The 26,785-nt window shown below is 41.8% G+C and overlaps 1 protein-coding gene across 1 annotated transcript; it reads left to right on the top strand.

Moving 5' to 3' along the window:
- Positions 1-1,025: 1,025 nt before the first annotated feature.
- On the top strand, positions 1,026-23,277 carry cacng4b (calcium channel, voltage-dependent, gamma subunit 4b). Its single transcript, XM_073026393.1, has 4 exons — positions 1,026-1,960; positions 18,038-18,121; positions 19,637-19,777; positions 21,752-23,277. The coding sequence occupies exons 1-4, from the start codon at positions 1,744-1,746 to the stop codon at positions 22,294-22,296; spliced, it is 987 nt and encodes a 328-aa protein (XP_072882494.1). The 5' UTR covers positions 1,026-1,743; the 3' UTR covers positions 22,297-23,277.
- Positions 23,278-26,785: the final 3,508 nt, after the last annotated feature.

Here is a 26,785-nt window from a genome sequence, read left to right as displayed (position 1 = left end):
TTAGGTGAAGTACAAAATACAAGACCAGGGAGTTTATCCAGAATTTTGTGCAACACCTGTTAGGTCACAGTTTGAATATTATTATTGTTACTGCACCAGAGAAGCTGTAGAGGAGATGATACAAATATTCCTAAGAAAGATTGGATAAGCCAGGGTTGTTTTCTTTGCAAATGAGGAAGTCCATGGGGTCTTGAAACAGTAACTCAGAAGAGTCCTTTCCCTTCGTTATGTGATCAAAAACAACGTGTAATAGATTTAAATTACTCAACACAAGGATGGGAAAATAGAGGAAGCAAATTTTTCTCATCCACATGCAGAGTCTAGAACTCAATACTTGAGAAAAGATGTCAGAGGCAGAAATCCTTATCACACAATATGTATTAAATCTGCAGGGCTCCTATACTACAGCATGAAAACAGGACACAGACTGATAGCTCCTTTACATTGCGGACCTCCTTTGTTATAAATGTTCTATACTTCTGATGCAGAGATGTCAAGGTAACAGTGAGAAAGAGAAAGCTCAGGCATCTATGAGAACTGAATGGAGTTATTCTACAAAGTCTACATTCGGATTCCCTAATGATAGGAAGATGATATGGTGAGTACAATAAACCGAGGTAACAAGAGGTTAATCTGAAAAGAGTCCCAAAAGGATGAAGGGTGAAAGGGCAGGGTTACCCAATGAATTAAAGGTAGGAACAGGTAGATGGAAAGATCAGCCTTCCTCCCATAATCCTGCACATGCTCTTGGGCTGAGACCGGGGATCTCTTCCCAGTCATCAGATTCTACCCAATGCCATGATGTCCACTTGGTACCTGAACAGGGCTCTTTTGATTTGTTCTCTCAATGCCGTCAAGCTTTCAGGGAATCGCTGATATGACAGCAAAGCATTTTCAATCAAACGGTAACAGACCATTCGGTCATCATGTCTGTGTCGGCTCTTGTAAAGATATCCAATTATTCCGTGCAACTCCTCTTTCCTCATTGGTCTTTGTGCCTTTTCCTGATCCAATCAAACAAGAGCAAACTCAACGTGAACAGAAGTGCCACCAAAAGCCAACCGAATCTTCCCATCGCAGTGACAATGTTCTCAGTGTTTAACACACTTCACTCCCCGCGATGCCCACTTCGTTGTGAAAATGCTGTTTTCATTGCACCAGGCACGGGATGATTAGACACCGCGTGAGATTCGGAAATGTCAGACACATCTAGACAACTCCCCGAATACCCACCAGACTTTCGCTCAGTAACCGGACAGCCTGCCTCCTGGATGTGGGGCTCCGTCAGGCGCTGAGCATTTCCATGAGATTTTCAGTTCGAGCATACAGGCGGAACTGGGTCACGTACCAGAATCCAGTGACGAGTGAATCAGGAGGAAGTGGCTAACGCTGCCTCTCTTCAATTTTCATTCAAGTCCCTTTCTCTCTTCGTCGGTTCGCCCTTGTTTCGATTCTCCCAGCAGCGCAGGAGGAGAAGGGCAGACGAGGGGAGGCTGTAAGCCATCCTGAACAAAGCTTCGACAGACTGAATTGTGAAGTTGCCCGGCTCAGTTGCAAACAGTGGTTTTATCTTCCTGGGGGTTGAAGCTGGCCCCGCTGGAGGGAGAAAAAGCAAGAGCCAGGCAGATGGAAGTTGGGGAAAAGCAGCATGTTCCCTGGGAAAGCTCGCTCCTGCCGTAGGCAGCGCTGGCCTCAGGTACAGCCTTCCCCTGTCTCCGCTCGCTGGCCGGATTATGATGCACCATGGGCTGGTGCGACCCCGGAGTACAGATGCTCTTCACCATGATGGGCGCTTTCGCAGCTTTCAGTCTGATGAGCATCGCCATCGGCACCGACTACTGGCTGCACTCACGGGCTTATATCTGCAACGGCACGAACAGTACCACCGAGGAAAGCCAAGTGAAAAAGGAGAAAGGGGCCATGATCCACTCGGGTCTCTGGAGAGTCTGTTGTGTGGAAGGTAACGTTTCCTCGTTAAATGTACACCGCCTGGAAACTGGTCAAGACAACGCCAGGGTCGGGGCTTGGCGATGGAAGGGTTTTGTGTTTCACCATTAATCCTTTAAATGGGATTCTGGGTTTAAGCGAGTGTGGATTTCACACACCTGCCTGCTCTACCAGCGGTGGAAGACGGCACGGTTTAAAATAAACAGCGTGTATATTGTTGGAAGGTATACCGTGTTAGCAAACAAACCGAGGAAGCAGACGATTCCTCTTCCAAGTTTAATCCCACCGAGAGACACAAAGGGTAGGTTTAGTGTGAGTTTTATTTTCAGTGTGGGGATCTTTGACAATCGCAGCCCCTTTGAGTTGAATTAGAGCCTGTGGAGCTTTCAAAAGGAGCGGGGTTTAGTGGTGGGGCTGGGGAATGTTCACGGCTTCCAGTATCCTTCCGTTTTGCCTCCCGAGTTTATTCGGTTATCGGCGGCGATTATCTCAAACCGCGGGTTAATGCTTTCTAAGATACCATTTCTGTTTCTCAGCTTCACTGCATCTCATCCGCAGCCGAATTCAGATAGTACACAGGAGGACACGTGTACCTCACTGTGGTATCTCCCTCCAGTGTTAATATCTCTGCCGAGAGTCACATCAACTGTTCCTGAATGCTCGGTTTTGATGCTTGTTATGAAATCAGTTTATGTAAGCTCCACGGAAAGAGGTATTATTTTTATATAACAAATATTCATCTTGTCACAAACAGACTGGCTTTTGGAGAGACCAAATCTTAAGTAGTTTCGGTCTTCCTGCCTAAATAAATATAACCCCGTTTTTTTTGGGAGGGGGGAGATTACAGTGATTCACGAGACTGATTCCTGGAATCTAAAAATTCTTGGGGCTAGATGATCCTACGAGGTGATGTCGAGCAGAGAGTACGGACATGCCCCAGAGTTTAGAAGAACGTGAACTCTAATAGATATAAAATTATTAACTGATTGCGAGCAAGGTTCTGATATTTGGAGCCTGAACCGGAATCAGTGTCTCAGAAAAGGGCTTGGCCAGAAGGGAGTGATTTGTTTCCCCCCCCCCCCCTCGGAAAGCTGTAAATCTTTGAAATCTTCTTCAGATGGCCCCGGTGTTCAATTGTTGAGGTTCCTTCAAGGCTGAGATCGACATTGTGATCACTAAAGGATATGGCGTGGCACGGTTAGGGGCGTCCTTTCACTGAACGGCAGTGCAGACCCGAAAAGGGTCAACAGCCTCCATCTGTTCTTATCTCTTAAGTTCTTAAACGGAGTATAAAACATTGCTCTACTGGTACCAAAACACCAGTTATAAAGAGTGCAGAATTTACGGTCCAAATGGACATTACCAGATTATGTCCCAGATGTCTCTCCCCACCTTCCTCACTTGGACCTTTCAGCACTTCACTCTGTACTTTGCTTCCCCATTTTTATCTGGTTTTATATCAAACATACCTCCTGATAGCGACTTCACAATCGAGCCACTCTGACTGAACTAGTTTCCCTTACTGTGTCGTACTTGTTATTACTCATCTTTCCGACAAGTCAACAAAAATAACGTAAAATAAAACTTAATACATTGAAGCAGACACGGCTGAAGGAGACAGCCAGCAAACTATTGGACGTGAAACCTTCGAAAGACCTTCGTGCAGGTTTCCACCATAGAATTTCAGTCTATACGCTCCCTGCCTTTCTCACCATCTTCACAATCTGAACTTATTTCCCCAACATCGTTTGCTCCGACTGTAGAATTAAAGATCTTGGAGGTCTTATCTGTTGGGCTATTCTGCTGAATTTCACAGTGATTAGAAACCAGGAGGTTGGTTTGTGCGACGTGATAAAATAAACATTTCATTCATTTCGCTATTTTAATCTCTTGGGAGTTCACATTTCTGGCATGAGACTTCTAAAGAAGGAGCAATGATTTGCTTTTATAGTGTTTACTAGAACACTCAAAGTTAGACGGTCAGGCAGATGCAAAAATACCACAGGCATTTTCTCTCTCCATCTTTCTCTCTAAAACAAGTGAAAAATATGCAGATGCTGGAAATCCAAGCAATACACACAGATTGCTGGAGGAACGATGTGTTAGAAACCTGAAAGTCAGTTCTGGGCCAATTTTAGTATGGATGCAGTGGCAAAGATCCTTCCAACGAAGTACTCGCTGTGTGAATAATACTATACAGTGAGTGGAAGGGAAGGGAGGGATGTGATGGAATCACATTTTATACATGTCAACAGGAACTCTAGACAGCGAGGTCAAATGGCAACTTTGGTCAATTTCCCTGTTCCTAACCTGGAATTTAGGCACAGTGATAAAGCTGTAACTGGTACTGTACACCCTTTTTTATTCTGTTGCCAAATACATCAGCAGTAGATGCCAGATATTTGCAGCATTTATACTGAAGGCTTATGAGATACTTCCCAGGGTAGAGAACATAACAATGGGCAGCTTATGTTACATCTTCAGGTAACATTGGGTAGGCTGCAGCTAGAGAACCATGCACATTTCTAATCACCACGCAACAAGAAGGTCATGATTTCACTGGAGAGAGGGCAGAGAAATGTCACAGTAATGTTTTCTAGGACTTAGTATTTCAGTTATGACTGGATGGGGAGAAACAGAGGAAACTGAGCCAGAAGTATGCCAAATTCTAAATTGGGGAGATAGTAGGAAGTGTTTTGCCATTGCCAAATGGGTAAAGATAGAAGGCACTGATTTGGAGTGAGGAGTAAAGAGGATCTGAAGAAAACCCTTTTCCCCCAAAGTGTGGTTGGAACCAGGAATGCACCACCTCAGGGTTGGAGGCAAGTATTCTCATAACACAAGGTGTATCCAGAAATGGCAAGGCGTGTAAGGCTATAGACGAAGTGGCTGGTAAATGGAAATAATACTAGTTCTTGATGGCCAGCGTGGACAAGGTCAGCTGAAAGCCCTGTTCCTGTGCAGTAGATTCCATGATACATGCCAACACGAGCTAAGGAATGGAATGTTGTCCTATAATTTTCCCTTACTGGGATTAACTAGAAACCCATTTCCAATGTATTAATAAACAACATAATTTTCACAACTAATTCTCCAGAAAATGAGGTTTATATTAGAAAGGATTTTTTTAATCCCTAGTGTCCACACTCCAATTCTGTTTTCAGAAGCTAAATTTACTTCTGTGATCTGTCATTGCTGCTAAATATGAATCAAAGTTAGATTTCCACAGAACTGATCTGCTGCATATTAATATAGCAAACAGAGCCGAAGGGGAGATGAGAAGAATGTTTTTAAAGCAGAGAGTTGTGAACTGGAATGCATAAAGTTGACAAGGCAGTGGAAACGGAACCAATAATAACCTTCAAAAGGAAATTAGATAAATACCTGAAAAAGATACAAATGCAGGACTGGAGAGCAAAAACTGGATTTTGATACCAATCGAGTTGCTCCTTCAGTACAAAGGGCCAAGTGATTACCCTCTATAAGATTCGTTATCCCTACACAGAGGCAATGTAGAGCTCAGTTCCTGTTAAACTTTTACTGTGCCTCCTGCAGATGCTACAGCCAACATCAAATCTTTATCATCCTGTATCCAAGATGTGCTGCTCTATGATTAAAAGATTCAAAGTATATTTATTATCAAATAATGTATAAATTATACAAAATGAGATTTGTCATAAGTAAGAAACCTGAAAGAACCCATTAAAAAAAGTAAAGACCAATACCACAGAGAAAGAGGGAAAAACAACACAAATCATGCAAGACAACAGAAGTGAGCAATAGCATTCAGAACCAAATTGAGCCCTGAGACCTGAATCCCAGGAACAGCCCAGAAAAGGCCCAAGTCTCTATTTCAGTTCATCATATTAGTAAGGCAAATCACTGAAGCTCGCAGACACAAAACACAGCAGCCAGGACAGTCTCACAGCCTCAGAGTTGTGAAGGGAAGCATGAACATCGCAGGAGAGCAAGCAAAATTTGGACCAACTTTTGCCTCTGGTCCTGACACCTTGCCTTTCCAGTCTATCTGGGCCGGAGTTTAAATTGTCTATGACTCTAGAATATTGCCTGTTATATTTGAAGGATAAACACTGTGGTATTGATTCATCAGCAATACAAGTGGTAAGAGTTTTTAAAAAATATTTTCTTTCATTAATTCAGTTTAGAGGATGAGGTGCTATTGGCAACTCCTAATTGCTCTTAAAAGATAATTTTAGGCCATACTTTAGCAGTCTTTCTGGAGAAGCTGCTCCCATAATACAGCTTATTACAGTGTTACAGGATTTTGATTCAACGATAATGAAAGAATTTGTCAGGAATACTTGGAGTTGATAAATCAAACAAACAAAAGTGTTGATGAGAGTCATTGAATATTTGAATTTACACAAAGTAATTAATACCATTGTTGAGAACATTAATAACCCTGGGTTACAGAGACAGAGCGAGTAGAAGATTGGCTGAGGCTCAAAAATCAGCAAGCACAAGAGAGGTTGATTTTTTTTAAGAACACCAGATGCATAGCAGTGCCCCCAAAGTTAGCAGTTTTGGTTTTAATATACACTCAGTGGCTACTTTATTAACTATAGGAGTGTACCCAACAAAATGGCCATAGGAGTAGAATCCGGTGTGGTCTTCCGCTACTGTAGCCCATCCAATTCAAGATTCAAAATGTTGTGTATTCAGAGATGCTCTTCTGCACACCGCTGTTGTAACGTGTGGTTATTTGAGTTACTGTCGCCTTCTTGTCAGCTTGAACCAGTCTGACCATTCTCCTCTGACCTCTCTCATTAACAAGCCGTTTACGCCCACAGAACTGGGACTCACTAAACGTTTTTTGCTTTGCGCACCATTCTTTGTAAACTCTAGAGACTGTTGTGCGTGAAAATCTCAGGAGATCAGCAGTTTCTGAGATACTCAAACTGCCTAATCTGACACCAAAAATTATTCCCTGGTCAAAGTGACTTAGATCGTATTCTTCCTTATTCTGACATTTCGTCTGAACAACTCAACCTTTTGACCATTGCTGCATGGTTTTATGCATTCAGTTACTGCCACATGATTGGCTGATTAGATATTTGCATTAATGAGCGGTGGTATAGCTATACCTAATAAAGTGGCCACTGTGGGTATATTGATCTAAACTGGGTGATAGAGGACAGCATTCCCAAATTCAGCAATGTCACCTAACTGAGTAAACCATAAACAACAAAATACAGCAGACAGAGTGATAGAATAGGAAGAACATGACAGGTAAATTTTAACTTAGAGATGTGGAAAGAGAAACACACACAAAATGCTGGAGGAATGCAGCAGGCCAGGCAGCATCTACGGAAAAGAGTAAACAGTCGATGTTTCGGATTGAGACCCTTTGTCAGGACTGGAGTAAAAAGGTGAGGAGTCAGAGCAAGATGGTGGGGGGGAGGGGAGGAAGAAATATAAGGTGCAGTAGTGGGTGATAGGTAAAACAGGGAGAGCGGGAGGGGTGAAATAAAGCGCTGGGAAGTTGATTGGTGAAACAGCTGGAGAAGGGGAATCTGATAGCAGAGAACAGAAGGCTTTAATAGAAGACTGAGAAGGGAAGAGCATGAGAGGAAGGTAATGGCAGGTAAGGAGATGAGGTGAGAGGGGGAATGGTGAAGGGGGGGGGGCATTAACAGAAGTTCAAGAAATCGATGTTCATGCCATCAGTTTGGAAGCTACCCAGACGGAATACAAGGTGTTGCTCCTCCATCCTGGGTGTGGCCTCATCGTGGCTGTAGAGGAGGCCATGGACTGACATGTCAGAATGAGAACGGGAAGTAGAATTAAAATGGGTGGCCACTGGGCAATCCTGCTTTTTCTGGCAGTAGCAGCATAGGTGTTCGGTGAAGGGGTTTCATCAAAATACAGGAGGCCACACCGGGAGCACCTGATACAGTAGGTGACCCCAACAAAATCTCAGATGAAGTGTCACCTCACCTGGAAGGATTGTTTGGAGCCCTGAATGGTAGTGAGGGAGGTGGTGTAGAGGAAGCCGTAGCACTTGGCCCGCTTGCAAGGATAAGTGTCAGGAGGGAGATCAATGGGGAGGGATGAATGGACAAGGGAGTCACGTAAGGAGCGAACACTGCGGAAAGCAGAAAGTGAGAGGGAGGGAAACGTACTCTTGGTGATGGGATCCCATTGAAGATGGCAGAAGGTGCAAAGAATTATGTGCTGGGCGTGGAGGTTGGTGGGGTAGTAGGTAGGGACAAAAGGAACCCTATCCTTGGTGGGGTGGCAGGAGGATGGAGTGAGGGCAGACATGTGCAAAATGGAAGAGATACGGGTAAGGGCAGCATTGATGGTGGAGGAAGGGAAGCTCCTTTCTTTGAAGAAAGGGGACATCTCCTTCATTCAGGAATGAAAAGGCTTATCCTGAGAGCAGATGCAGCAGAGACAGAGGAATTGAGAAAAGGGAATGACATTTATACAAGTAACTGGGTGGGAAGAGGTAAAGACCAGGCAGCTGTGAGAATCAATGGGTTTATGAAAGACATCAGTAGTTAAGCTGTCTCCAGAGACAAAAACAGAGAGATTGAAGAGGGGAGAGAGGTGTCGGAAGTGGACCAGGTAAATTTGAGGGCAGGGTGGAAGTTGGAGGCAAAGTTGATGAAGTCAACAAGCTCCGCATGGATGCAGGAAGCAGCACTGATGCAGTTGTCGATGTAGCAGAGGAAAAGTTTGCGGGTGATACCAGTGTAGGCTCGTAACATAGACTGTTCCACGTACCCGACAAAAAGGGAGGCATAACTGGGACCCATGAGAGTGCCCATGGCTACACCTTTTGTTTGAAGGAAGTGGGAGGAGCTGAAGGAGAAATTATTGAGAGTGAGGACCAGTTCTGCCAAATGGGGGAGAGTGGTGGTGGAGGAGAACAGGTTGGGTCTGCTGTCCAGAGAGAAATGGAGAACTTTGAGGCCTTCCTGATGGGAAGATATCAGTGTATAGGGACTGGATATCCATAGTAAGAATCTGATTGGGGACAAGGAACTTAATCATTGAAAAGATCAAGAGCATGTGGAGTATCATGGATGTAGGTACGAAGGGACTGAGCAACACACACAAACTACTGGGGGAACTGGGCAGGTCAGGCAGCATCTATAGAAAAGATCTCAGCCTGAAACGTCAACTGTACTCTTTTCCATAGTTGTTGCCTGGCCTGCTGAGTTCCTCCAGCATTTTGTGTGTGTTGCTTGGATTTCGAGCATAAGCAGACTTCCTCTTGTTTGAGGAAGGGACTGAACCAGGGCGGATAAAACTGAGTCGAGGTAAGTAGATACAAGTTCAGTGGGGCAGGAACAAGCAGAAACAATGGATCTACCTGGACAGGACAGAAAGTGATACATTTTGAAAAGAAGATATAGGGGAGGCAGAATCAGGTAAATAGATGCAAGGACCGACAGACCTGGGCATCTGGAACTGAGAGATATTGAGGTAGTGGTACATAAGAGAAAGCTGTAAAATATGTAATTCTTAATTTAATTAGAGGCAGAACTGACTAGAAAAGCAAAGAAGGTATACTAAACCTTCACACAAAAAAGATCATTCTTAGGACATAGCTAGAGAAATGTGTACAGTTGTCAGTACCTCACTTTAGGAAGAATGTCAAAGCTTCTGAGAGAGTCCATTCATTCACTGGATTTGAGGTATGATAACTAGTGAAAAGACTGGAAGAGAGTTGCCTGTTAAGCCAAGATAAAAAAAGTTAATTTGCATTGACCAAGGCATTTAAAATCAGGAATGATTTAGTAAAATAACATGGAAGTTTTCCTATTGACTGAAGACTACATATCTCAAAGACAAAGGATTAAAGTTATTGACTAAAAGAACTAGGGCCATGTGAGGAAGACAGCTGTGGTTCCTTAGGACAGGGTCTTAGTTTCTAAACATGTTCAGCTGCTTCATTTATGATGTTCCTTCAGTCATAAGGTCTGAGGTGGTGATGTTTGCTGATGATTTCACAATGATTATTTCCATTCAAAAGTGCTGAGCAAGTACAGTAAGATCAGTGCCAATTCAGGCATGGACTATAACCAGTTGTTAAGATTTGCACCACAGAAGTTCTAGGCAATCATCATTTCCAACAAGAAAGAATTTAACTTAGACCTCATGATATTATCACCACAAAGTCTCCCATCATTAACATCTGAACCAGCCATATAAATATGGTGATTACAAGGGCAGATAAGAAGTTGGGTATGCTGTAGTGAGAGTGCAGCTTTATGAACACTGGACGTACAACACTCTCAAAAGCAAAGTAGCCAGTTTGACCCCATCCACCTAAACATTGATTTCCTCTACCACTGGCAAAGGATGGGCCTTGTGTCACTTTAAAGTGCACAGCAGTCACTTGAAAGATTCAAAGTCAAAGTCAAGTTTATCATCATAGGCATAAGTGCCTGTATTCAAAGATCCAAAGTGCATTTATTATCAAAGTGAATGTGCAGCACGCAACCCTGAGTTTCATCTTCCTATAGGCAGCTGTGAAACAAAGGAACGCCATGGAACCCGTTCAAAGAAAACATCAAACACCCAATGCACAAAAAAGAACAAGTTGCACAAATGGCAAAAAAACAGGTGAATAACACACAGAATATTAAACATCAAACCTCAGAGACTTTGAAACAGTCTAGGATTGTTCAGTTTAGTTCAGTTCGATTTGCAGATTAGTAGTAGAGGCCTATTCACAATTGCAAAAACCACATTCCAAATTTACAATCCCTACCACGAAGACAGCAGGTACAGGCAGTACCACCACCTGTATGTTGCCCTCCTAGTCATGCATCATCTTGATGTGGAGATACTTTGCCAGTCTTTCATCACTACTGTACCTACTTGCTGTAAATTCTTTAACAGCATTGTGATAGTAGTTTCACTAAGATACTGTGGTTTACAAATATCACCCACCACCAACTTCTCAGCGGCAACATGGGATGGTTGATGGATTCAGCCTTCAGCCAAGGGATTTCTACGGATGTACCATTGAAAGCGTTCTAACTGGTTGCTTCACCATCTGGTATGGAGGGACCACTGTACAGGATCAGAAAAAGCTGCAGAAAGTTGTAAACTCAGCCAGCTGCTTCATGGGCACTAGCCTCCCTAGCATTGAGAACATCTTTAAAATGCAGTGCCTCAAAAAGATGGAATCCATCATTAAGGATCCCCATCACCTAGGACGTGCCCTCTTCTCATTGCTACCATCAAGGTGGTGGTACAGGAGCCTGAAGACACACACTCGACATTTCAGGAACAGCTTCTACCCTTCCACCATCAGGTTTGTGAATGGATATTGAACCCATGAACACAACCTCACTATTGTTTGCTATTTTTTGCTCTCTTTTTGCACTACTTACGGTAATTTTTATAAACATTTCTAATTGTAATTTATATTTTTATTACTGTGTATTGCAGTTTACTACTGTCACAAAACAACAAATTTCATGACATATGCTAGTGATATTGAACCTGATTCTGACTCTGTGCTTTATTTGACCCAAGTGAAATGGCCTTCAACCATTGATGAGTTCACTGAATAAGATCAGGATTATCCTCAGAAAAAAATGGTTCACAAAAAGAAAAAGATGGATGTGACATTGTGCACATTGGTGGTGGGGGTGGGTGATTGTGAGAGAGAGGGAGACAGAGAGAATCCAGAGTTCAAATAATCCACAACAAAATATTTGAAATGGTGGCATTTAAACAAGCTACTCGTGGCTGCAGTCACCCCATGCAAAGAGACAGGGACATCAAAGCCAGTTAATACACCACCTTGACTCCTGGCACAGAGCTTGGTCTGATGTTGTTGCTGGGACTGAATGTAAAATCAACTTGTCCTGAATTCCCTGGGTTCTCCTGTTACAAACTGTAATAACTCTTTATCCTTCATTACAGCAGGGGGCTGACTCTGCTTCTGCTTGCTGTGTTCACTATAGAATACTTTTGTGAAGATGTGTTGCTTGACCCCATTCAGAATCAGGACAATGCCTGGAGCAGTTTATTCTCAGTCTCCTCACTTGCTCCTGAAATGCACCATGCTGAAATACAGCATTTTCTCTCTGTAACGGCAAATTATTTCAATTGTACACACAGAAATGCACAACTCCCATCCACTTCTGTCCTAAGGAAGGGACACAGCAGCTCAGCCAGATAACTCTCTGCTGTAAAATGACATAACTTTGCCCCAGTTTCCAGTCCCTCTTCTTCTGTGGCAGGATAAGCCCCCATTCCATGTCAGGATTGTGTCCCTGCTAAATTCTCAATTTATGGTCCATATAACTGTAATTATTCATTTCTAAAATAAAATCAATTTTGACGTTTTGAAATGACTCCATAAGACCATAGGAGCAGAATTAGGCTATTCAGTCTATCTAGTCTGCTCTGCCATTCCAACATGGTTGATTTGTTATCCCCCTCAACCCCCTTTTCCTGCCTCCTTCCTATAACCTTTGACACCCTCACTAATCAAGAACCTCTGTTTTAAATATACTGTACCCAGTAACCCGGCCTCCACAACTGCCTGTGGCTTGAAGCTTGTTCAAGCTAAGTGAACAACATTATAACCACGAATCACATGGAACAAGCAAAAAACAAGTTTTGCACAGCAAGCTCCTACCCAAAGCAGAAGGTAAATTCCTAGATAAATACACTTTCATGAAACAAACTCAGATGCTGGAAGTGTGAAAGTACTCAGCAGATCAGAGTGCACCTGTGACCTTTCATCACTGGTTCTGATGCAACTCCATGACGTCCCACTCCACTGGTGCCACATTTGCCTAACAGATATTTGCAGAATTTTCTTTTTTAATGCTGGTTGGTTGAGGGATAATTATTCAGCAGGGAGCCTCCCCTTCTTCTCCTTTGAGGAAAGGACCTTAAAAATCCTTTAGAGAGAACAGACAGATTTTCTTTCTTAGTTTAACATTTATTACCACAGATGGCACCTCAGACAGTGCAACATCCCCACTGTACTACACTGGAGTTTCAGACTAGAAACTTGCCTTCCATTTGCAATGAACTTATGAAATAGCATACAAATGCTATCACAGTGCCAGTGACCCAGGTTCAATTCTGCCACTGTCTTACATTCTTCCCATAACCATGTGGGTTTCCTCTGGGTGTTCCTGTTTCCTTCCACATTCCAAAGATATACAGGTTAGGGTTAGTAAATTGTGGGCATGCTATGTTGGTGCCGGAAGCATGGTGACAGTTGCAACTGTCCCCAGCACATCCTTGGACTGTTGGTCGTTGACACAAAATGACACATTTCACTATATGTTTCAATGTATATGTGACAAATAAAGCTAATCCTTATTTTTAAATGCATCCTGTCCACAGCTTTTGCCTATCAATCTTCCTATTTCTTTCCTGGTTGGTTTAAAACAACTTATTTCTGATTACTAGTTCATTAAATTAATATTCTTCAAAAATACTCTAAACTACTGTGCCCCTCACAATTCACTCCTATTGCCGCTTTATGTTTTGTATAATGGTATCTATCACACTTTATAGCCTCAGGTTGTCCAAGGAGCTTTCTGGTCATTGTTATACTCTGGAAGTGTAATCACTGTTGCGACACAGGAAGGGTGGCAACCCCTTTGCAGGCTCCAAAATACTTAAATGTTCCAATGTCCAGCTAATTTATTTCACTAGTGTTAATTAAGAGGCAAAAGTATGACCCCACAAGATCAAGGACAACTTCGACGTTCTTCAAAAGGAAATAAGAAATCATATACAAGTACCTGAGAAGTCAGCGAGGGTCTTGGTTTAATATCTCAGACAAAGAAAAAGAGACTCACCCTAGAGATTTCAGCACTCTCACACAGTAATACTGAAAATTTCACATAATCCATCCTCAGTTATTTACAGTAACACTTTAATGAGATCATTTGGATTAACAACTGCATCCCACAGCAGCTCTTGAATGCTCAAACACAACATCTACACCTGGCACTACAAATGCTAAGTGAAACAAAAAACACTGCAGAAGTGGAAATCCAAAATAATCTTTATGACTGGTCATCAATCTAAATCAAGCAAACTCCATTTTTCTTTCTCCACAGATCCTGCCTACACCATTGAGTATTTGCAGCATTTTCTGTTATTTCTGGTACAAAGAGCTTTAAACTCAATTATCTGTTCAGTGTAATGATTTTAGCAAATGCTTTCATTGATCACGTTGCTTATTGATTTTTATTAAGTAGAAAAGTATTAATTTAGTTTTCAGTAAAATGCTTAACTCTCTCAAACTCTAAAGAGGTCTTTAGACAATGAGTGGGATAAAAGAGCGAAGTTACTGAACAGATCAAGATTTGGATCCAGGGATTCTCAACCTGGGGACCATGGACCCCTCGGTTAATGGTAGGGGTCCATTGAATAAAACAGTTGGGAAGCCCTGTTTGGATCCAAGTCTGATAACGGATACTTAGTTTATTTATGTGGTTAACATTTTTGATATCTGAAAATATCAAACTATTGGTAAAATGTCGAATATTCCTGAAATTATTTTCTTCAATAAGATCCTTCCCATAAGTCCACTTATAATAAAAAAGTTATGTATCCAACATGACATTTTCCTTTGACATATACAGTAGATATATTACTCTGGAGATACAAATTTAACACTGACTAACTGATAGGATTGAGGAATGTAGAATGGAAGCAAAAGCCACATAGGCATTGCTTTTTTTTGCACCAAGCACATTGTCTGCTGTGATTAACTCACACAATGACTCCTCAACCTATTAAATTTACAATTCTAAGATGCTGTTTTGTAATCACTCCCACTTAACCTTCCTCTTAACTACCTGTCTCACTACACTTGCCAATGTAAGGGTCTCCACCTATTAATCTACCTCCCCTCCACCACCGCATACATATCAGCCCCTCAGCACACTTCATCCCCCCCCCCCCCATGTACTGCCCTATATGCTTACACTCTATACGTCACACCTACACTGACACAATCACTGTCCCACTGTGTTTTCATATGTCTGGCTGCTACCTAGAAGAGTTCCTCTTGCCGAGGGTCATATTAACATAATCATTTCCTGTCAGTGTCACCTTAAGTACATTCAGTAAATCTTTGTGCATGAACTAACCTTACACAGGAGATCTTAGTGGAGGAAGCAGAAAATGGGAGAGATGCACTATATTGGATGAGACACGGGCACAGCTGGTAGAGTTAATACCCACAGTGCCAAAGACCAGGGTTCAGTCCTCAGCTTGAATGCTTTCAGTGTGGCATTTTTACATTCTCCCTCTTTTGGGTGTTTCAATTTCCTCCCACATCCCAAAGATTTGCCTTTTCTAATGTTAACTGGCTATTTGAAATTGTCCCACTGTGTACATGAGTGATAACATCTGGGCATAGTTAATGAGACTATGGGAAAATATATTTAAAAAGGAACACAGGATTAGTGTTAAGGAGCAATGATTCAGCATGGATTCAGAGGGCAAAGGGGCCTATACCCATGTTGTATCTCTGTACGAATATGACTTCATATATACATGGCAGTTGGATGCATGACTCCCCTAGACACTTGCTCAGAAGGCAGTGAGTAAAAAAATTTAGCCCTGGAGTTAATCACCAGGGACCTAGATGCTGTATTTCAAGAAATTCAATGAAATAACATGAACAGAAAAGGTCAGTGACTGTACATTGAAATGCCATATCCTAGAAGTTATACCTCACTTTCAGGCATATAATGCACTCCTAATTATATACTATTCCATTCAGCAGTCAACTAGCTGGTCCATCTACTGGGTGGAAAGAGGTGTATTAAAAATATGTATATAATCAGATCTTACTGTTAATTTCAGGCAGACCTCTGTGACCCCAGCATTTTAAACTCTCACACCATAATCCCTTTCATTTGATGCTTGTAAATAAGAGGTCCTTCGTCCAAATAATTTTCTTGAAAGTTCATTTCATACTCTGAACATTTCTGGGCATAGGAAAATATCTTGCTATCTCTTCTAAATTAGTTTACTGCTATCTTAAATTAGCCTCCTTTAGTCTTAAAGTAAGCTGAAACAGATTTACCTTTCTACACAAATCCTATTCAAGAACCTTCAATTCTTTCTCGTCAGAATCAGAATCAAGTTTTTTATCACCAGCAGTGTTGTGAAATTTGTTAACTTAGCAGCTTGTTAACTGAGTGAGATAGTGTTCATTGGTTCAATGTCCATTTAGGAATCATATGGCAGAGGGGAAGAAGCTGTTCCTGAATCACTGAGTGTGTGCCTTCAGAATTCTGTACCTCCTTCCAGACTGTAACAATGAGAAAAGGGCACATCCTGGGTGATGGGAGCCACCTTTCTAAGGTACCGCTCCTTGAAGATGGCTTGGGTACTACGGAGGCTAGTACCCAAGATGGAGCTGACTAATTTTACAACTTTCTGTAGCTTCCTTCAGTCCTGTTCATTAGCCACCCCCACCATACAAAACAGTGATGCAGCCTGTCAGAATGCTCTCCTCAGTACATCCATAGAAGTTTCAGTGCTTTAGTTGACAAATCAAATCTCTTCAAATTCCAAATGAAATATAACCGCTGTCTTGCCTTCTTTATTGCTTCAACAGTATGTTGGGACCAGGTTAGATCCTCAAAGATCTTGACACCAAGGAACATGAAATTGCTCACTCTCTCCGCTTCTGATCCCTCTATGAGGATTGGTTTATGTTTCCTCATCTTACCCTTCCTGAAGTCCGCAATCAACTCTTTCATCTTACTGATGTTAGTGCAAGGTTCTTGCTGTGACACCAATAAAACTATTTGGCATATCTCACTCCTGTACACCCTTTCATATCCATCTGAGATTCTACCAACAATGGTTGTTTCATCAGCAAATTTATAGATGGTATTTGAGCTATGCCTAGCCACACAGTCATGGGTATAGAGAGAGTAGAGCCATGGGCTAAGCACACACCCCTGATGTGTGCCAATATTGATCATCAAGGAGGATGAGATATTATCACCAATCTGCATAGATCATGGTCTTCCAGTTAGGAGATCAAGGGAGGTACGGAGACCTGGGTTCTGTAACTTATCAATCAGGATTATGGGAATGATGGTGTTAAATGCCGAGTTAAATGGGTGACCACTGGGAGATCCTGCATTTTCTGGCAGATGGAGTGTAGATGCTTGGTGAAGTGGTCTCTCAATCTACATCAGGTCTCTCTGATATACAGGAGGCCACACCAGGGACACCAGACATAGCGGATGAGCCTCCTGTATTTTGGTGAGATACCATCAGAGACCCCAAACAGTCCTTCTAGGTGAGCCAACACTTCACCTGTGAGTCTGTTGGATCATGGATTGTATCCTAGCACCTACAGTCCATCCACCAGAAAAAGCAGGATCTCCCAGTGGCTATCCATTTTAATTCCACTTCTTATTCCCATTCCAACATACCAGTCCATGGCCTCCTCTACTGTCATGATGAGGCCACACTCAGGTTGGAGGAACAACACCTTATATTCCGTCTGGGTAGCCTCGAATCTGATGGCACAAACATCAATTTTTCAAACTTCTGGTACTGCCCCCCCCCCCAACTATTCCCCATTTCTCTCTCGCACCTTATATCCTTACCTGCCCATCACCTCCCTCTGGTGCTCCTTCCCTTCCCTCTCATCCACGACCTTCTGTCCTCTCCTATCAGATTCCCCCTTCTCCAGCCCTTTATCTCTTTCACCATGAACTTCATGAACTTCCCAGCTCTTTATTTCACCCCTCCCATTTTCACCTAGCATCTACTACTTTGTATTTCTTCCTCCCTTCTCGCCACCATCTTACTCTGACTTCTCACTTATTTTTCTCCAGTTCTGAAGAAGGGTCTTCGCTTGAAACATTGACTGTTTACTGTTTTCCATAGATGCTGCCTGGCCTGCTGAGTTCCTCCAGCATTTTGTGTGTGTTGCTTAAACATATGTATAACAATGTTTTAACAACCATTAATCATAATTCTAAACCCTGTAATGAATGTTTCTCTACCTAGCAGGTATCAGGCAGTTTATTTTGATAAGATGATCAGGATTCAAATACTGGTTACTTTCTGTTTTCCATTGTTCCAGGTTTTCAAAAAGGAAATTGCTTCAGAATCAATTATTTCCCTGAAGATGATGATTATGACCAGGAGGGTTCAGAATATCTTTTACGTAAGTAATTAAAGAGTTTAATGTTCCATATGTGGAGATACGCAGTCATTATTTTTTTAATCTAGAATATTTTAGAATGTGCTTTGTTAACTGAATAATTACACATTCACCCTGCCCTCTGATAGTGATTAGCACTGATTCACATACATCAATGATGGAAGTTTCAATAGCAGCATTCAAATGAGAATTAGATACAAGAATGAGGAAAACAATTGACACAAGAGGAAGGAGGTGGATTATTTGGGCAGATCCACCAATTTGATAGCAAGGGTACCACTTGCCAAATGGTCTCCATTGAAACACACACAAAATGCTGGAGGAAATCAGCAGGCCAGGCAGCATCTATGGAAAAGAATAAACAGTGAACATTTCAGACTGAGACCCTTCTTCAGTCCAGGGCATGGTCTCCACTGTGTTCATTCACCAGTCCATCGTTCAAATTAACTGACAGAACCTGCGTTTGCCTTTCTTATTTCTTAAGACTTCTGCAACAATGGCGTAAATAACTTTAAATGGTAACAGGCTGCACACTGTGATCCAATTACCCCTACCTGAGCTTAAGACAGTGTGAGCTTGACTCTACAGAAACAAAGTAATCTTTTTGTTTCCCAATTTTCTCATTCTGCTTGAAAGGTGCTTCCACAGGTATACCTACATTCCGACACCTCATGTAGATCATGCTTTCCATGTAATCTAAACAGAGAGATAGTGTCCATAACCAACAGCCATGCAAGTTTATTGTCTGGTAAGGATACAGGATAGGGATGGGGTGGAGCCCCAGATAATTTACAAACAACTACTTCCTTCTGAATCCAGGAATCTCAAAGTCAATTGGACCCAATTGCTTAAATTTACTTGGCAAGGACTGATGATCTAACCTGAATTCTTCCTATTGATTTTGATATATTACCATATTCTCTTAAGTCTGTTAAAGTTAGGCCTGTGGAATTTCAAATAGAGATACTTTAGTTTTGTCCATGTATATAGCTATGATGCCTAAGACTTTTGTAAAATACTGTAGTAATTTTATGTATTGCACTGTATTGCTGCCAGAAAAAAATAAACAAAATTCATGACATCTGTGAATGATGACAAACCTGATTCTGATATGGGTCTCTGTTGTGGACTGAGAGCAGGAATGGGAGGCAGGGAGAGGGGAGTCAAAGTTGGGAATGTAATGATCAATAAACTGATTGTTTGGAATCAAATGACCTTGCCTGGTGTCTCAGGGCTGGGTGTGTCTGGACCTGCACTACTCCCCACCCCTGCACTCCTTCTCTGCCACCTGCCTCTCACCCCTCATGTGACACTCCACCCTCACCATTCCCAACATCCTTTGCTCCCGCCAGATTTATAAACTCGCTATCATCTCCACGTTTGCAAAGACAGTCTTAGGCACATTTATTTACTTGGCCCTTGTATGCGTAAGTTTACCAATTCATCACTATGTTTTATAGATCTAACTGAATAATCAATCTGAACAATGATAAAGCAAGTTGTTTTTTTTTTGTCTAGGCATTGTCCGTGCTTCCAGCCTATTTCCCATCCTGAGTGCCATACTCCTGCTCCTGGCAGGGCTGTGTGTTGGAGTTGGCAAACTGTACAACAGCAAGACCAACATTATCCTTAGTGCTGGCATCTTATTTGTAGCAGCAGGTGAGTACCGACCTCCATTCCACTTCTTTGCCTTTCTATTTGCACAAGACATATACTCATTCTCTCTCTCTCACACACAGCGTCCCTCTCACAAATGCTCAATTCTTTCTCATAAACCTGGTGCTTACCCAGGTACATTTGCTCCTCATACACATATCCACCCCACATATCCACACATGCATTCCTCCTGCTTCCACAGTCATTCGCACACATACTACGCCTCACCCTCGCACATGGTAACTACTCCCATTCTGATTCATTCCTGGTCCCTCAATGCACTCACTGGTCATTCACTCACTTCTCAACACAACACTATTTTAGACACACTCACTATCCCCAAACACACCAAGTACTCACTTTGCTGACCAACAGATAACGTTGCTGATACATAATTATTCACAAGTATAAAGTTGATTGTAACACACATACTTATTCCAGATTTGTACTCTCTCTCCCTTTCTCTCTCACAAACTATTCATCAACTCTCAGATTATTCACATAATATCCTACTCTAAAACCAAACACACTTGACCACATTGGTTAAGCACACATGAGGAGGACAGCCTTTATCACACTCAGTGCCTCACAGATGTATTCTCAAATATTTAGTGATGGATGTAATTTTTTTTAAAGCACGAAATTATGCACAGATGATTCACCTGTACCATATCAGGTCAATTACAAGAATGTGGTGATCAATGAATCAATCAGCCCTCCTATGCACAGGAGGCACTCTCTCTTTTGGTCTTGGGTGTTCGAGTGTGCATGCTTTCATCTCTGTGGTCTGGGTTTGTGCTCCCACATTGTAAGCTGCACAGTGTGAACTGACATGATTCAGTAAAACAGTTTAACCATACGACCCCATTGTAGCTTTTGCTCCGCACAAACAAAACATCACTTTATACTGGTGAAAATATAGTGATTCTGCTTTTCTTAATGAGGCTGGTATGGTGTACCTACCATTGGGACTCTGGAAAGTTTATTGACAGTAAAATCTGTTAGCTAAGTACAGTTTACTTAAATGTAATCTTCACCAGCCCAACAAACAGAACTCAAGGAGCTACAAGTGTTTGCACCTGTTGGAGCAATACAGAAAAGTGGAGACACAAAGCCTGTTACAAAAAATAAACTTTTGGAAGAACCTAGCAAATTAGGCAGCATCGGTGGAGGCAAAGAGATGACTGACAGCATCTTGACCTGAAACCTCAGCTACCTTCAGCCTCTACAGACACTGTTTGGGCTGCTATGTCCTTCTCACAGTTTATTTTTTGCAAAGAGAACTCAAGAACTGACAGAGCAACATCTTCCTATAATACGTGGAGTCCAAATCCAGTATGGCCCACAATAGCCATGTTAGTTCTTATTGCCCACTATTCATGGCCAGAGGGAGCAACATTGGTATAAAATTACTGTAAATACTCAAGCTGGAATGAAAAACAGAAAATTTTGAAAATATTGTACATAGCCAGGCAGGGAGCACTCATAGAAAGAGAAACACATTTATCATTTGAGTTCTAAAAACTTGCATCAGCTTCCTACAGATGCTACTTAACCAGTTAAGTGTTTTCAGCATTTTCTGTTATTTCAGATTTCCAGCATCTGAAGTGTTTTGTATTTCTACTTAGTAGGCAGACTGGCTCTGTGCATCTCTTTGAATGATGATTTGTTCCTTTACACAAAATACTCTGCAGATGCTGGGGTCAAAGCAATATGCACAACACGCTAGAGAAGCTCAGCAGGTCAGGCAGCACCCCTGGAAACGAACAGTCAATGTTTCGGGCCTGACGAAGGGTCTCGGCCCAAAACATTGACTGTTCGTTTCCACGGATGCTGCCCAACCTGCTGAGTTCCTCAAGCGTGGTGCAGGTTGTTCCTTTAGTTAGTTAGTAGGCAGACTGGCTTTGCTTATTTAGTTTAGTAGGCAGATTGGCTCTGTGCATCTCTGTGACTGATGGGTTGTCCCTTTTGCTCTAGGACTGAGTAACATAATTGGGATCATTGTGTACATATCGAGCAACACTGGCAACCCATGGGATAAGGATGATGATGACAAGAAGAACCTGTATTCCTACGGGTGGTCTTTCTATTTCGGGGCTTTATCCTTCATCGTAGCAGAAATGGCAGGCGTCTTAGCCGTGAGCATCTACATTGACAAGAATAAGGTTGCAAGGAGCAGATCACACCGAGAATATCTGAAGACCTCGTCCTCACCCTATTCCAGGATGTCCAACTACAGATACAGACAGAGGAGGCGATCCAGATCTGGCTCCCGGTCCGAGGAACCATCCCCAGCTCGGGAAATCTGTGCTGCCGGTAACATGAAGATGGTGAGTACTGTGGTGCCACTGAGTGAGATCTCCATGTACACTCTTTCAAGAGAAGCCAGCAAGCCGCCAGTTGGAGCCACCTATCTCCCGGAACAAGAGGAGAGTTTCCTCCAGGTACACAACTGCTTCCAAAAGGAATCCAAGGAGGGATTTGGCATGAACACGATGAACAGGCGAACAACACCAGTCTGAGGCATCAGGTTTACACCCCATCCCCTCACCACTCTGACTCATTTCACTTTCCCTGTCCTGTTGAAAGTACAGACCAGCAGAAAGGTCTACAGATCAGGAGCAGGGTGTCCCACCAGCCTGGCCTCTCTCTCTGTCAACAGGTCTTAGATTAGCCATGGTGAAAAATGGAAGAGATACGAGGACAAAGATTAACTGAACTGTGCAGAATGGGCAGTGGATGAAGTCCTTGTTATCTGTCTAAAATTCCCACACAGGAAACACTGAGAACATGAGATGCACCCGTCCTGTGTAATTGGTGAGAAACTTAACTGTTAACACGGAATTAACGTTTTAAGCATTAATGTTTGCTCTTACATTTCATTCAACTGGAATACCAAGGTCAATGACTGTTTTAATGTAAGCAGAAATTCTCAGTTTTAACCTTTAAATGACGGGAAGGTCTGATTAAATCGCTACTGCCAGTGAATTTTTGTTTTTGTTGTTCACCTGTCAGACACTGGGATCTGCACACAGCCCAGGGCATGGCCGAAGGATGAAATCCATTGTGGCTGGTCGACAGGTGCCTTACTCCGCCAATAACTTGCACCAACATTTTCTTCATTTTAGCCACTCTCCCATTAAAAGAAATTAACCCGGACGTGTGTGCAGTGGAATTGACCATGTATATTTTACAACAATTCAGAAGATGAATTTTAGTGACATCATTTAGTGGCTTGGAGATGTTCAAAACCCAGAACAACTACAGGCTTGGATCAGCAAGTTGATTAATGTACTGGACAAAACCTCAATGTCTTCATTGGTTGTGTTTCTCGTGGTTTTCCCTCCTCCAAAATTTGTCACTGTAAAGATGTTAAAAGGTAGCTGTATGTACAATAGTAAACCTGATCGCTAATCAGATTATTGTGAAACTAGGAGAGGAGAGAGCAACCCTTGTCTATCTGGCTCTTGTAAAGTATTTGTGATAATAAACTAGTTTCTGGACATGCTGGGAATCTCTAATTGTGCAAAGAAAGAGTGTTGTCCCAAAAATGGAGGTTCCTTAGAAACCCTCTGTCCAAACTTGGAAGGAAATTTCTTTCTGGAAAGAGAAGTGGTCAAGTGTATCAGGTTTCAGTAGCAGAATATGTAGGAGATAATGATCATAACATAAACTTTCCGTTAGCTACAGGAAAGGAGGTGGAATCCAAAATAAATATAATTAATTGGAGGAAGACCTACTTCTCCAATCTGACCCAGGTAAACTGAAACTAGAAGCTGAACAGACAAAACCGTAACATGACAAATGGGCTGCCTTTAAAGAGGAGATAGTTTGGGTACAGTTGAGCCACCTCTCATCAGAGACAAAGTAATATCAAATACAAAACTATCTATGAGATATAGAGGACAACAAAATCAAAGCTGTCTATGTCAAATGTAGGCTGGTAATTACCGTTAAAAAAAATAACAAAAGATCTGAGGTATTGAAAATTATCAAAGAAAACGTATATGAAAATAAAAACAGCCAATAGTAGTAAAAGGGGAATTTGTGGACTAATGGTGCACGTTAGAGACAAAAGAGACAACTTGCACATAGATACTGAGGATACAGTTAAAGTACTAAGTGAATACTTTGCATCTGTCTTAAACAGGGGAAGGGGGTGTTATGAGAATAATGGTGAAGGAAGAAATAGTTGAGACACTGGATACATTTAAAATTGACAGAAGAGGTATTAGAAAAGTTAGCAATTTATAATAGGCAAGTCTCCTGGCATATATCCTATGATTTTAAGGGAATTACAAAATGAAGACTACAGAACACTGATTATGAGTTGCTCTTTGCTCTTTAGGTACAGGGCAGGTGCCAGAGGACTGAAGAATAGCAAAAATCTTCCTGTTGTTCAAAGAAACAGAGTAATAAAAAAAAGGCCAGTCCTTTTAAATCAGCTTTCAGAAATATTGATCTGGGACAAGATGAAGTCACCTGAGTATTGCTGAATAATTAAAGCAGGCCGGTGGGGATTTGTTAACAACAAACTGTGTTTAATCAATTTGATAGAGATTTCAGGGGGTAACAGATGCCACATTATGATGATAATATAATTAATGTGGTAAATGTGAACTTCCAGAAGATTGTGATAAGGTGTCAAATTCTAGGCTCATCAAAGAAGATGAAACAAGTGGTATAAGGATATTAATATCATGGTTACAAGAAAATCTGCAGATGCTGGAAATCCAAAGCAACACATACAAAATGTTGGAGGAAATCAGCAGGCCTGATGAAGGGTTTCAACACAAAATGTTGACTGCTTGGTCTTTCCCATTGATGCTGCCTGGCCTGCTGAGTTCCTCCAGTATTCTGTGTTCATCAATATCACAGATATGGGTGACTAAATAACAGTCCTACAGTTAGAAGGGTAAATTGTGGGGGTCCCCAATGTTGGGTGTTGGGACCATTGCTTTCTTTTTGATCCATTTTAGTGACCTGGAGTGACACAAAACTTGCGAATTGTGAAGAAAATAGTAATAGTTTGTAGCTGGGTGAAACAGCCTGGTGGAATAGACAGATACGTAGCATATGAAGATTTGATAGAAGTACATAAAACTGTAACAAAACAAATGGCCTGTTGCTAAGGAGGAGATGCTTTGGGTCTTAATAGAGTGGATAATGTGAGGCTGTTTCTTTTGTTGGTGAGATCAAGGACTGAGGTTCCAGCTATAAACTAAAGGGAAGGGGGAAAGAGAAGATAATAGGAGGAAAATATTTTTACACAATATGAAGCTGGAACTAATCCACATATGTGGTAGAGACAGATTCCACTGAGGCCCAAAAGAAAGAACTGGATAAATATATGGTGGAGTAAAAATTAGCAAAGCCATGGAGAAAAGGCTTATGTTTCAGACTGTAGAATTGATCTTGTTGGTAATTGAGCAGAAACATGATGAGATGATTTGCCTCTTTCTGAGCTGTAAACATTCTCTGATTCCAAGAAACGATAAAGCTCATATTGGTGCCAGTTATCTGTAACTTAAATGAGATAGTGGAAGAATGTGGCCTCTCACCTGAAGAGGATTCTGTGATTAACACCAGTTGAACCAGAATCACACAATGGATCCCACTGAATTTTTCCTTTGAATTCTGCAGGGTAATCAGGAACAATTTCACACTCCATTAAAAGTTTTCTTAGGTTAAAGATTAGCATTAGATTCAAATTTAGAACTGTCTCCCGTTTAAAATTAGATCTGTCTGTGATTGAGAAATTGAAATCCAAGTGCAGCGAGGCATTTTGCACATAGAATCTTTCAGCACAGGAACAGGCCCTTTGGCCCATAACGCTGTACCAAACCCATCAAGCTAATGATATCCAATGAAACTTAATCCTTTCTGTTTGTGCACATTCCTCCATTCTCTGTGCCTATTCAAGAGCCTCTTAAATGCCTCTATCATATCTGCCTCTATAACCACTCCTGAGACAGCATTCCAAGCACCCACCACTCTCTGTCCTGCAAGTACAGTGCCTATAAAAAGTATTCACATCCCTTGGAAGTTTTCGTGTTTTATTGTTTTACAGCATTGAATCACAATGGATTTAATTTGGATTTTTTGATAGAACAAGAGAAAAAGACTTTTGTGTCAAAGTGAAAAAGAATCTCTACAAAGTGATTTAAATTAATTACAGATATAAAGCACAAAATAATTGATTACATAAGTATTCACCCTCTTTACTATGACACACCAGATCATCACTGGTGCAGCCAATTGGTTTTAGAAATCACATAATTAGTTAAATGGAGATCACCTGTGTGCAGTCAAGGTATTTCAATTTATTGTAGTAAAAATACACCTGTATCTGGAAGGTCCAGTTGTTGGTGAGTCAGTATCCTGGCAAAAACTACACCGTGAAGACAAATGAACACTCCAAACAACTCTGTGAAAAAGTTATTGAAAAGTGCAAGTCAGGAGATGGATACAAGAAAATTTCCAAGTCACTGAATATCCCCCAGAGTACAGTTAAGTCAATCATCAAGAAATGGAAATAATATGACACAGCTGTAAATCTGCCTAGAGCAGGCTGTACTCAAAAACTGAGTGGCTGTGCAAGAAGGGAACTAGTGAGGGAGTCCACCAAGAGACCTATGACAACTCTGGAGGAGTCACAAGCTTCAATGGCTGAGATGGGAGAGACTGCGCATACAACTGTTGCCCGGGTGCTTCACCAGTCACAGCTTTATGGGAGAGTGGCAAAGAGTTAACATGGAATTAACATTTTAAGCATTAATGTTCACTCTTGCATCTCCTTCAACTGTTGGTGGGGGAAGCTCACATGAAATCTTGGCTAGAGTTTGCCAGAAGGCGTATGAGAGGGGCTGAAGTCAGCTGGAAGGAAGTTCTATGGTCTGATTAAACCAAAACTGAGTTTTTTAGGCATCAATTGAAACGCTATGTTTGGCATAAGCTGTTGCTACCATGAAGCATGGTGGTGGCTGCATAATGCTGTGGGGATGCTTCACT

Source organism: Hemitrygon akajei, chromosome 22 (assembly GCF_048418815.1).
Source record: "Hemitrygon akajei chromosome 22, sHemAka1.3, whole genome shotgun sequence".
Classification (NCBI taxonomy): domain Eukaryota; kingdom Metazoa; phylum Chordata; class Chondrichthyes; order Myliobatiformes; family Dasyatidae; genus Hemitrygon; species Hemitrygon akajei.
The sequence above is the reverse complement of the archived record's forward strand: the minus strand, read 5'-3'. Positions and strand labels throughout refer to the sequence as shown.